The 13478-nt window shown below is 42.4% G+C and overlaps 1 protein-coding gene across 2 annotated transcripts in view; it reads right to left on the reverse strand.

Annotated features, from left to right (window-relative positions):
• Positions 1-13478, reverse strand: part of IL27RA (interleukin 27 receptor subunit alpha) — a 57261-nt gene that overhangs the window by 15125 nt on the left and 28658 nt on the right. For both annotated transcript variants that reach the window (XM_075346642.1, XM_075346641.1), the window contains exons 3-9: positions 9665-9782; positions 9433-9593; positions 9129-9274; positions 6922-7072; positions 4011-4081; positions 3700-3889; positions 2797-2994 (exon numbers count right to left, since the gene is read on the reverse strand). In XM_075346642.1, the coding sequence (XP_075202757.1) occupies positions 2797-2994; positions 3700-3889; positions 4011-4081; positions 6922-7072; positions 9129-9274; positions 9433-9593; positions 9665-9782 (1035 nt within the window). The remainder of the gene's footprint in view (positions 1-2796; positions 2995-3699; positions 3890-4010; positions 4082-6921; positions 7073-9128; positions 9275-9432; positions 9594-9664; positions 9783-13478) is intronic.

The raw sequence follows: 13478 nt of genomic DNA on the forward strand, positions 1-13478 counted from the left end.
ATAGGGGCAGTATGGGGGAATATTATGGAAAGTACCAGTGTGGGAAGATATTATGGATGGGGCAGTGTGGGTGGATATTATGGAGAGGGGCAGAGCAGTGTGGGGGGAATATTATGGAGAGGGGCAGGGTGAGGGGGAACATTATGGAGAGGGGCAATGTGGGGGATATTAAAGAGAAGGGCAGTGTGGGTGGATTTTATGGAAAGGGGAAGTGTGGGTGGATATTATGGAGAGGGCAAGTGTGGGAGGATATTATATAGGGGGAAGTGTGGGTAGATATTGTGGCGAGGGGAAGTGTGGGTGGATATTATGGAGAGGGGCAGTGTGGATGGATATTATGGAGAGGGGCAGTGTGAGGGGAACATTATGGAGATGGGCAAGGTGGGGGGCATTATGGAGAGAGGCAGTGTGGGGGGATATTATGGAGAGGGGCAGTGTGGGTGATATTATGGAGAGTGGCAGTGTGGGGGAAATTATGGAGAGGTGCACTGTGAGGGGGGAACATGGAGAGGGGCAATGTGGGGGTACATTAATGAGAGGAGCAGTGTGGGGAGCATATTTTGTGCAGGAAGCACAACAATTATTTATTCACAGTAAGGGAGGTATTTTTGTCTATGGGGCAACTTTTATTTTTAAGGGCACCATGTCACAAAGTGCTGCTGAAGACGAAGAAGAGTGAAGTCTGCAGAGACGTGCTATGCACATGAATTCTCATAATTGCAACTGTACTACATGGAGACAAAAGACATGGGAACAACTCCAATTAGAGAAGATGTCATCTATATGGTACCTAGATGCAAATGTTATTTGTGATTTTTCTTGCACCTTATCAGTATTGTGGTTCCTGTATGGTCCACAGTCTGATGGTGACTGTAAACAACATCTCCCAGTATCTACTGATCATTGTTAAAGGCATACTAGGAGTTGTAGGTTCATGCAATAAAATTGTACATGGTGCTGACCTGACATTGCAATTGATCAAAGTACTAAGCTTGGTGATTTATTCATGTACTGATGTTGGCTCTGGTGCTGAATTCATGTACTGATGATGGTTCTAGTGCTGCAGTCATGTACTGACGAAGGTTCTGGCACTGCATTCATGTAATGAAAGTGGTTCTGGTGAACTATTCATGTACTGACAATAGTTTTACTTCTGCATTCATATACTGATGGTGATTCTGGCGCTGCATTCTTGTACTAACGGTGGTTCTGGCACTGTATTCATGTACTAACGTGGTTCTAATCATCTACTCACGCAGCAATCCAAATCGTGCTTCATGGCTATTTTAAAACTCAAAAATCCTCTAAATTTAGAATTTTGAGATTATAAGGAGGATTTGGTGAGATTCTGCTCCAAAACTCAGTGTAAGTTAGCATATGTTAACTTATTTTTTTTAGATTATAAACTTAGCATAATCTCTGCAAATCATCCTCAAATACTCAATAAATTTGGCTCTGGTGATGTATTAATGTACTGATGGTGGTTCTGGTGATGTATTTGTATAAGTGTCCCTTTACATTTTTTGTCGCCCTTGGGATTAGCTCAGTATGGCAATGCGGCCCTTGGACCAAAAGATGTTCTGCGCCCTTGACTTAACTCTTCAGAGTTTCCCATAGGTTGGGTTCAGATCAGTAGACACTTGGCCACTGTTCTTCCGATATGGATCATTGTTAGATTGGAAAAGTGCACGTCTACCAAGGGCACGGAGTAATCTTCATTCACTAAAGAGCAGTACATTTATTTCTGAAGAAGAAGAGAGTGAAGATGATTCAGTGGCCAAATGTCACATCTATGGGGCGTTCTAAAGAGACAAGTTATCCGTCTCCACCCAAGAATCCAGGCCCTAAAAGACGTCATTCTTGAAGAATGGAAAAAGATGTTGTAATATATGGCCTGCTAGTTCATTCTAAGCCAAGAAAACTTGGCTCTGTCCTTAACAATCATGGATATATTACCACTATACAATACTCAAATAATACCGCCGCACTGTGCCAAGTTATACCACAATAATAACCGCATAATAATAACAACAACTATGCAATAAACAAATGCCCATTTAATACCGCTATACAATGGTAATATACAGTGCCATACAGAAAACTTATATTACCACAATTCAGCTCCATATCACAGCCACTGTGCAGAGGTGCCACACCAGGTCACAGTCACTGCGCAGAGGTCCCACACCAGGTGACAGATACTGCGCAGAGGTCCCACACCAGGTGACAGATACTGCGCAGAGGTCCCACACCAGGTGACAGATACTGCGCAGAGGTCCCACACCAGGTGACAGATACTGCGCAGAGGTCCCACACCAGGTCACAGTCACTGCGCAGAGGTCCCACACCAGGTCACAGATACTGCGCAAAGGTCCCACACCAGGTCACAGTCACTGCGCAGAGGCCCCACACCAGGTCACAGTCACTGCGCAGAGGTCCCACACCAGGTCACAGTCACTGCGCAGAGGTCCCACACCAGGTCACAGATACTGCGCAGAGGTCCCACACCAGGTCACAGTCACTGCGCAGAGGCCCCAGACCAGGTCACAGTCACTGCGCAGAGACCCCAGACCAGGTCACAGTCACTGCGCAGAGGCCCCAGACCAGGTCACAGCCACTGCGCAAAGGTCCCAGACCAGGTCACAGTCACTGCATAAAGGTCCCACACCAGGTCACAGTCACTGCGCAGAGGTCCCAAACCAGGTCACAGTCACTGCGCAGAGGTCCCACACCAGGTCACAGTCACTGCATAAAGGTAACACAGAGAGGTAATGACAGAGATGTGTGAACCCCCACCTGGAAGCTCCACCGCCTCACTGAGCGCCCGGCGTCTGGTCCAGTGCAACAGGGGTGCCTCATCCTCTCTCAGCTCTCTCCACTCCATTACGTAGCTCAGGACATCATCAGGTGTCACACGGCCATCACACAAAACTGTGACTTTTCCAGATGAGTCTCCCCGGACTTTACAGTCAGAAACGTTTTCATTTACCATTTCTGTAAGGAAAAGAATGACCATAAAAGAAGATGTACAGTGACAGGAGGAATAACAGACAGGGCAATATACAGTGACAGGAGGAATAACAGGGCAATATACAGTGACAGGAGGAATAACAGGGCAATGTACAGTGACAGGAGGAATAACAGAGCAATGTACAGTGACAGGAAGAATAACAGGGCAATGTACAGTGACAGGAGGAATAACAGGGCAATGTACAGTCACAGGAGGAATGACAGCAATATACAGTGACGGGAGGAATAACAGGGCAATGTACAGTGACAAGAGGAATAACAGAGCAATGTACAGTGACAGGAGGAATAAAAGGGCAATGTACAGTCACAGGAGGAATGACAGCAATATACAGTGACGGGAGGAATAACAGGGCAATGTACAGTGACAAGAGGAATAACAAGGCAATGTACAGTCACAGGAGAAATGGCAGCAATGTACAGTGACAGGAGGAATAACAGGGCAATGTACAGTCACAGGATAATGGCAGCAATGTACAGTGACAGGAGGAATAACAGGGCAATGTACAGTGACAGGAGAAATGGCAGCAATGTACAGTGACAGGAGGAATAACAGGGCAATGTACAGTGACAGGAGGAATAACAGGGCAATGTACAGTGACAGGAGGAATAACAGGGCAATGTACAGTGACAGGAGGGGTGACAGGGCAGTATTTGGATCAGTATTGTCACCTGTACACAGGGGGGCCACACATGCCGGGGGTCCCACTCCCTTGGAGTTCCTGGCAGTGACGCACACTTGTGAGGACTGTGCAGGGAGGACAAGGCCACAACATGGCACCTCCTGGGTGGTGCTGTGGCCTCCGCGCACTGACGTCACCTCGTACTGGACCTTGCCCCTGGCAGAGCGCTGCTCCAGAGCCTGCAGAGATAAAGAGAAGGAGTCTGAACATTCAGCCAGCGTCTCAGATAATGGAGGAGGAGTTCTTCAGGTTTCCTGGCCGCACAGCTGTGCGCAGGGGAGACTTTGTATTCGGCTTTACCTTCCACATCACCAGAAGAGAAGACTCGTCCTCCTCCAGACTCTGCCACACATCGCAGCTTCCATTAGGGGCTGAGAGGTGAAAATGAGAGGTGACCAGTGAAGTTGACAAGTGGAGACGACGAGAGGAGACGACAAGTGAAGACGACAAGTGAACATGACAAGTGGAGATGACAAGTGGAGACGACAAGTGGAGACGACAAGTGGAGACGACAAGTGGAGAGGACAAGTGAAGACGACAAGTGAAGACGACAAGTGAACATGACAAGTGGAGACGACAAGTGGAGATGACAAGTGGAGAGGACAAGTGGAGAGGACAAGTGAAGACGACAAGTGTAGACGATAAGTGGAGAGGACACGTGAAGACGACAAGTGTAGATGATAAGTGGAGAGGACAAGTGAAGACGACAAGTGGAGACGACAGGTGGAGATGATAAGTGGAGAGGACACGTGAAGACGAAAAGTGTAGATGATAAGTGGAGAGGACACGTGAAGACGACAAGTGTAGATGATAAGTGGAGAGGACAAGTGAAGACGACAAGTGGAGACGACAGGTGGAGATGACAAGTGGAGATGACAAGTGCAGACGACAAGTGGAGAGGACAAGTGAAGACGACAAGTGTAGATGACAAGTGAAGACGACAAGTGAAGACGACAAGTGGAGACGATAACTGGAGAGGACAAATGAAGAGGACAAGTGGCAAGGACAAGCGGAGATGACATGTGGAGAGGACAAGTGAAGACAACAAGTGGAGACGACAAGTGGAAAGGACAAGTGGAGACGACAAGTGGAGACGACAAGAGGAGACGCCAAGTGGAGACGCCAAGTGGAGACGCCAAGTGGAAAGGACAAGTGGAGACGACAAGTGGAGACGACAAGTGTGGACGACAAGTGGGGACGACAAGTGGGGACGACAAGTGAAGACGACAAGTTTTATGACAAATGGAGATGACAAGTAGTGACGACAAGAGAAGATGCCAAGTGGAGATGACAAGTGAAGACGACAAGTGGAGACGACAAGTGGAGACGACAAGTGGAGACGACAAGTGGAGAGGACAAGTGAAGACGACAAGTGAAGATGACAAGTGAACATGACAAGTGGAGACGATAAGTGGAGACGACAAGTGGAGACGACAAGTCAAGACAACAAGTGAACATGACAAGTGGAGACGACAAGTGGAGATGACAAGTGGAGAGGACAAGTGAAGACGACAAGTGTAGACGATAAGTGGAGAGGACACGTGAAGACGACAAGTGTAGATGACAAGTGGAGAGGACACGTGAAGACGACAAGTGTAGATGATAAGTGGAGAGGACAAGTGAAGACGACAAGTGGAGACGACAGGTGGAGATGACAAGTGGAGACGACAAGTGGAGAGGACAAGTGAAGACGACAAGTGTAGATGACAAGTGAAGACGACAAGTGAAGACGACAAGTGGAGACGATAACTGGAGAGGACAAATGAAGAGGACAAGTGGCAAGGACAAGCGGAGATGACATGTGGAGAGGACAAGTGAAGACAACAAGTGGAGACGACAAGTGGAAAGGACAAGTGGAGACGACAAGTGGAGACGACAAGAGGAGACGCCAAGTGGAGACGCCAAGTGGAGACGCCAAGTGGAAAGGACAAGTGGAGACGACAAGTGGAGACGACAAGTGTGGACGACAAGTGAAGACGACAAGTTTTATGACAAATGGAGATGACAAGTAGTGACGACAAGAGAAGATGCCAAGTGGAGATGACAAGTGAAGACGACAAGTGGAGACGACAAGTGGAGATGACAAGTGGAGACGACAAGTGGAGATGACAAGTGGAGATGACAAGTGGAGATGACAAGTGGAGACGACAAGTGGAGATGACAAGTGGAGATGACAAGTGAAGACGACAAGTGAAGACGACAAGTGGAGACGATAAGTGTAGACGACAATTGTAAAGGACAAATGGAGACGACAAGTGGGGACGACAAGTGGAGACGACAAGTGGAGACAACAAGCGGAGACGACAAGCAGAGACGACAAGCGGAGACGACAAGTTTTATGACAAGTGGAGATGACAAGTGAAGACGACAAGTGGAGATGACAAGTGAAGACGACAAATTGAAAGGACAAGTGGAGATGATGAGTGAAGACGATGAGGGGAGACGACAAGTAGAGACGACAAGTAGAGACGACAAGTGGAGACGACAAGTGAAGACAACAAGTGGAGATGACAAGTGAAGACAACAAATTGAAAGGACAAGTGGAGATGACAAGTGAAGATGACAACTTGAAAGGACAAGTGGAGATGACGAGTGAAGACGACGAGTGGAGACGACAAGTGAAGACGACAAGTGGAGACGACAAGTGAAGACGACAAGTGAAGACGATAAGTGAAGACAACAAGTGGAGATGACAAGTGAAGACGAGAAATTGAAAGGACAAGTGGAGATGACAAGTGAAGATGACAACTTGAAAGGACAAGTGGAGATGACGAGTGAAGATGACGAGTGGAGATGACAAGTGAAGATGACCAGTGAAGACGACAAGTGGAGACGACAAGTTAAGACGACAAGTGGAGACGACAAGTGAAGACGACAAGTGGAGACGACAAGTGGAGACGACAAGTGAAGACGACAAGTGTGGATGACAAGTGGAGACGACAAGTGAAAACGACAAGTGAAGACAACAAATGGAGACGACAAGTGAAGACGACAAGTGGAGACGACAAGTGGAGACGACAAGTGGAGACGACAAATTGAAAGGACAAGTAGAAATGACGAGTGAAGATGACGAGTGGAAACGACAAGTGACCTCACAAGGAGGAAGAAGGAGGCAGAAGAATGAGGAGGCGCCATGTATGAGGCAAGTGGTGGCCTCCATGATGCCTGTGTAGGGTGATGGAAGGGGATGACATCAGTCTGTGTTTCTCACCCATTTCAGGACTCCACAGGACGTGGCTCCTGCTCCACGCACTTCCTTTCTTCTCTCCGTCCGGTAGATATCGGATCTGGAACTCATACTCTGTGAACGGCGCCGCTTCCTCCAGTACATACTTATTTATCTCCAGGTCATCGCTTTCTACCTGTTATTTCCGGATCAGAACGATATATTCTGTTATTCCACCAGAGCAGCGGAGACAGAGCCGTAATGACCCGATGGCACAGGAGCTCATATATGACAAGTAATGGACGAGGGAAAGCTCCGCGATTTGTGAAATTGTCTTATATTTATGACTCTAAAAAAACCCTGACTAATAGAGGGTTAATGACAATATCCCTGGTGGTCAAGAGTAATGCAAGCAATAATTATGATTTCCCTGATGGTCTAGAGATAACTGCCAATTTTCCTGTAGTCAAGAGTAGTGGAGGGGATATCAACAATTTCCATGATGGTCTATGGAAGTAGAGGAGTTATCTACACTTTCCCTAGTGGTCTAGAGTGGTGGAAGGGTTAATTATAGTTCCCTTGGTGGTCTACAATAGTGAAGGGACTAATGATGGTTTCCCCGGTGGTGTGGTGTAGTGGAGAGGTTAATTATAAATAGAGGTTTAATGGCAGTTTCCATGGTGGCCTAGAGTAGTGGAGGATTTAAGAACAGTTTCCCTAGTAGTAATAAAGTAGTGTAGCTGATATAGATTCCCTGGTAGTCTAGAGTAGTGGCGACGTTGTGTAAAGTTTCCTTCATAGTGAAGGCGTTAACGACAATGTCCCTGGTGGTCTAGAGTAATGGACTGTTTACTGATAGGTTATATAGTGGTCTACCATATTGGATGGATTGATGGCAGTTTCCCTGGTGGTCTAGAGTAGTGGAGTGTTTACTGATAGGTTTTATAGTGGTCTAGAGTATTGGATGGATTGATAGCAGTGTTCCTGGTGGTCTAGAGAAGTGGAGCGTTTACTAATAGGTTAATAGTGGTTTAGAGTATTGGCTGGATTGATGGCAGTTTCCCGAGTGGTCTAGAGTAGTGGAGTGTTTACCGATATGTTCGGTTCTATAGTGGTCTAGACTATTTGATGGGTTAATGGCAGTTTCCCTGGTGGTCTAGTGTAGTAGAGTGTTTACTGATAGATTTTATAGTGGTCTAGAGCATTGGATGGGTTGATGGCAGTTTCCCCAGTGGTCTAGAGTAGTGGAGTGTTTACCGATAAGTTCGGTTCTATACTGGTCTATAATATTTGATGGGTTAATGGCAGTTTCCCTGGTGGTCTAGAGTAGTGGTGATGTTACGTAAAGTTTCATTGATAGTGTAAGCATTAATGACAGTTTCCCTGGTAGTCTAGAGTAGTAGAGTGTTTACTGATAGATTTTATAGTGGTCTAGAGTACTGGATGGGTTGATGGCAGTTTTTTACCTGGTGGTCTAGAATACTGGTGACGTTGAGTAAAGTTTCCTTGGTAGTGGAAGCGTTATAGACAGTTTCCCTGGTGGTCTAGAGTAGTGGAGGGGTCAATTATAAATAGAGAGGTTAATGGCAGCTTCCCTGGAGGTCTATAGTGAAGTGTTTACTGATAGGTTCGGTTCTATAGTGGTCTAGAATATTTGATGGGTTAATGGCAGTTTCCCTGGTGGTCTAGAGTAGTGGAGTATTTACTGATAGATTTTATAGTAATTTAGAGTAATGGATAGGTTGATGGCAGTTTTCCTGGTGGTCTAGAGTAGTGGTGATGTTACGTAAAGTTTCATTGATAGTGCAAGCATTAATAACAGTTTCCCTGGTGGTCTAGTGTAGAAGCGTGTTACTGATAGATTTTATTTTGATCTAGAGTATTGGATGGGTTGATGGCATTTTTCCTGGTGGTCTAGAATACTGGTGACGTTGAGTAAAGTATCCTTGGTAGTGGAAGCTGGACAGTTTCCCTGGTGGTCTAGAGTAGTGGAGGGGTCAATTATAAATGGAGGGGTTAATGTTAGTTTCCCTGGAGGTCTAGAGTAGAGGAGTGTTTACTGATAGGTTCTGTAGTTATTTAGAGTATTGAATGGGTTACTGACAGTTTCCCTGGTGGTCTAGTGTAGTAGATGAGTCAGATTGTCTTGGTTAATGCTGGATTTAAAGGGATATTCCAGTAAAATGAAGTTAACACCAAACCCTATCACCACACCCATCTCAGAAATGGTCTCAAGCCCCATCACTACTGACCTGCGTCCAGTTGTGAGCCCCCACTATGCGATACTTCAGCTCCACTGGTGGGTGCGGGTCCTCCAACACCTCGTCCTCCGGATGCTTCCAGGAAATCTCCAAACTATCACTTCCGGAGATGGAAGCATTAAGCAGCGGAGGTCTGGCTGCGAGAAATTATGGGGATTAATGAACCGCAATAATTATCCAGTACTGGTCCTGATTATAACTCAGAGCTGCATTCACAATTCTGCAGGCTTCAGAGCTGAAATCTCCAGTACAGAGCATGATATAGTGTGTCTGACATTGACAACCCAATACTTACAATGATGGCCATCTCCGCTGTAGGTGAAATTCATCCTCATGCTCTTCCCTCCGGCGGTGACTGTGATCAGATACTCTTTTAACTTCACCAGTTTTTCCCGATTGATCAGCAGCCAATTCTGACCGGGAGGAATAGTGAAGACCAGAGGAGGCTCCTGGGGACTGGAGGAAGGAAAACAGGGATTATAATCCCGACACGTACGGGTGGCTTCTCATGACGTCACCGCACTTACTTAGTGAGATCCAGCAGAGACGCAGAGTCCCCGGTCCTGACGTCACCCGTCCAAGAACAGTAAAGATCTCCGCTCTGATCTGTGGTCACACAGAAAACCGAGCGCTCATCCAAGAGACCTGATTATAGAAGAGAACGGTCAGAAAGAATATAACTACTATAATACTGCCCCTATGTACAAGAATATAACTACTATAATACTGCCCCCTATGTACAAGAATATAACTACTATAATACTGCCCCTATGTACAAGAATATAACTACTATAATACTGCCCCTATGTACAAGAATATAACTACTATAATACTGCCCCCTATGCACAAGAATATAACTACTATAATACTGCCCCTATGTACAAAAATATAACTACTATAATACTGCCCCTATGTACAAGAATATAACTACTATAATACTGCCCCTATGTACAAGAATATAACTACAATAATACTGCCCCTATGTACAAGAATATAACTACTATAATACTGCCCCCTATGCACAAGAATATAACTACTATAATACTGCCCCTATGTACAAGAATATAATTACTATAATACTGCCCCTATGTACAAGAATATAACTACTATAATACTGCCCCTATGTACAAGAATATAACTACAATAATACTGCCCCTATGTACAAGAATAAAACTACTATAATACTGCCCCCTATGCACAAGAATATAACTACTATAATACTGCCCCTATGTACAAGAATATAATTACTATAATACTGCCCCTATGTACAAGAATATAACTACTATAATACTGCCCCTATGTACAAGAATATAACTACTATAATACTGCCCCTATGTACAAGAATATAACTACTATAATACTGCCCCTATATACAAGAATATAACTACTATAATACTGCCCCTATGTACAAGAATATAACTACTATAATACTGCTCCTATGTACAAGAATATAATTACTATAATACTGCCCCTATGTACAAGAATATAACTACTATAATACTGCCCCTATGTACAAGAATATAACTACTATAATACTGCCACCTATGTACAAGAATATAACTACTATAATACTGCCCCTATGTACAAGAATATAACTACTATAATACTGCCCCTATGTACAAGAATATAACTACTATAATACTGCCCCCTATGTACAAGAATATAACTACTATAATACTGCCCCTATGTACAAGAATATAGCTACTATAATACTGCCCCCTATGTACAAGAATATAACTACTATAATACTGCCCCCTATATACAAGAATATAACTACTATAATACTGCCCCTATGTACAAGAATATAACTACTATAATATTGCTCCTATGTACAAGAATATAACTACTATAATACTGCCCCTATGTACAAGAATATAACTACTATAATACTGCCCCTATGTACAAGAATATAACTACTATAATACTGCCCCCTATATACAAGTATATAACTACTATAATACTGCCCCCTATATACAAGAATATAACTACTATAATACTGGCCCTATGTACAAGAATATAACTACTATAATACTGCCCACTATGTACAAGAATATAACTACTATAACACAGCTCATATGTACAAGAATATAACTACTATAATACTGCTCCTATATACAAGAATATAACTGCTATAATACTGCCCCCTATGTACAAGAATATAACTACTATAATACTGCCACCTATGTACAAGAATATAACTACTATAATACTGCCCCCTATGTACAAGAATATAACTACTATAATACTGCCCCCTATGTACAAGAATATAACTACTATAATACTGCCCCCTATGTACAAGAATATAGCTACTATAATACTGCTCCTATGTACAAGAATATAATTACTATAATACTGCCTCCTCTGTACAGGAATATAACTACTATAATACTGCCCTCTATGTACAAGAATATATCTACTATAATACTGCCCCTATGTACAAGAATATAATTACTATAATACTGCCTCCTATGTACAAGAATATAACTACTATAATACTGCCCCCTATATACAAGAATATAACTACTATATTACTGCCCCCTATGTACAAGAATATAACTACTATAATATTGCTCCCTATGTACAAGAATATAACTACTATAATACTGCCCCTATGTACAAGAATATAACTACTATAATACTGCCCCCTATGTACAAGTATATAACTACTATAATACTGCCCCCTATATACAAGTATATAACTACTATAATACTGCCCCCTATATACAAGTATATAACTACTATAATACTGCCCTTATGTACAAGAATATAACTACTATAATACTGCCCCCTATGTACAAGAATATAACTACTATAATACTGCTCCCTATGTACAAGAATATAACTACTATAATACTGCCCCTATGTACAAGAATATAACTACTATAATACTGCCCCTATATACAAGTATATAACTACTATAATACTGCCCCCTATATACAAGAATATAACTACTATAATACTGGCCCTATGTACAAGAATATAACTACTATAATACTGCCCACTATGTACAAGAATATAACTACTATAATACAGCTCATATGTACAAGAATATAACTACTATAATACTGCTCCTATATACAAGAATATAACTGCTATAATACTGCCCCCTATGTACAAGAATATAACTACTATAATACTGCCACCTATGTACAAGAATATAACTACTATAATACTGCCCCCTATGTACAAGAATATAACTACTATAATACTGCCCCCTATGTACAAGAATATAACTACTATAATACTGCCCCCTATGTACAAGAATATAGCTACTATAATACTGCTCCTATGTACAAGAATATAATTACTATAATACTGCCTCCTCTGTACAGGAATATAACTACTATAATACTGCCCTCTATGTACAAGAATATATCTACTATAATACTGCCCCTATGTACAAGAATATAACTACTATAATACTGCTCCTATGTACAAGAATATAATTACTATAATACTGCCTCCTATGTACAAGAATATAACTACTATAATACTGCCCCCTATATACAAGAATATAACTACTATATTACTGCCCCCTATGTACAAGAATATAACTACTATAATATTGCTCCCTATGTACAAGAATATAACTACTATAATACTGCCCCCTATGTACAAGAATATAACTACTATAATACTGCCCCCTATGTACAAGTATATAACTACTATAATACTGCCCCCTATATACAAGTATATAACTACTATAATACTGCCCCCTATATACAAGTATATAACTACTATAATACTGCCCTTATGTACAAGAATATAACTACTATAATACTGCCCCCTATGTACAAGAATATAACTACTATAATACTGCTCCCTATGTACAAGAATATAGCTACTATAATACTGCCCCTATGTACAAGAATATAACTACTATAATACTGCCCCTATGTACAAGAATATAACTACTATAATACTGCCCCCTATGTACAAGAATATAACTACTATAATACTGCCCCTATGTACAAGAATATAGCTACTATAATACTGCCCCTATGTACAAGAATATAACTACTATAATACTGCCCCCTATGTACAAGAATATAACTACTATAATACTGCCCCCTATATACAAGAATATAACTACTATAATACTGCCCCTATGTACAAGAATATAACTACTATAATACTGCCCCTATGTACAAGAATATAACTACTATAATATTGCTCCTATGTACAAGAATATAACTATTATAATACTGCCCCTATGTACAAGAATATAACTACTATAATACTGCCCCTATGTACAAGAATATAACTACTATAATACTGCCCCCTATATACAAGTATATAACTACTATAATACTGCCCCCTATATACAAGAATATAACTACT

This window comes from Anomaloglossus baeobatrachus, chromosome 4 (assembly GCF_048569485.1).
Source record: "Anomaloglossus baeobatrachus isolate aAnoBae1 chromosome 4, aAnoBae1.hap1, whole genome shotgun sequence".
Lineage (NCBI taxonomy): Eukaryota > Metazoa > Chordata > Amphibia > Anura > Aromobatidae > Anomaloglossus > Anomaloglossus baeobatrachus.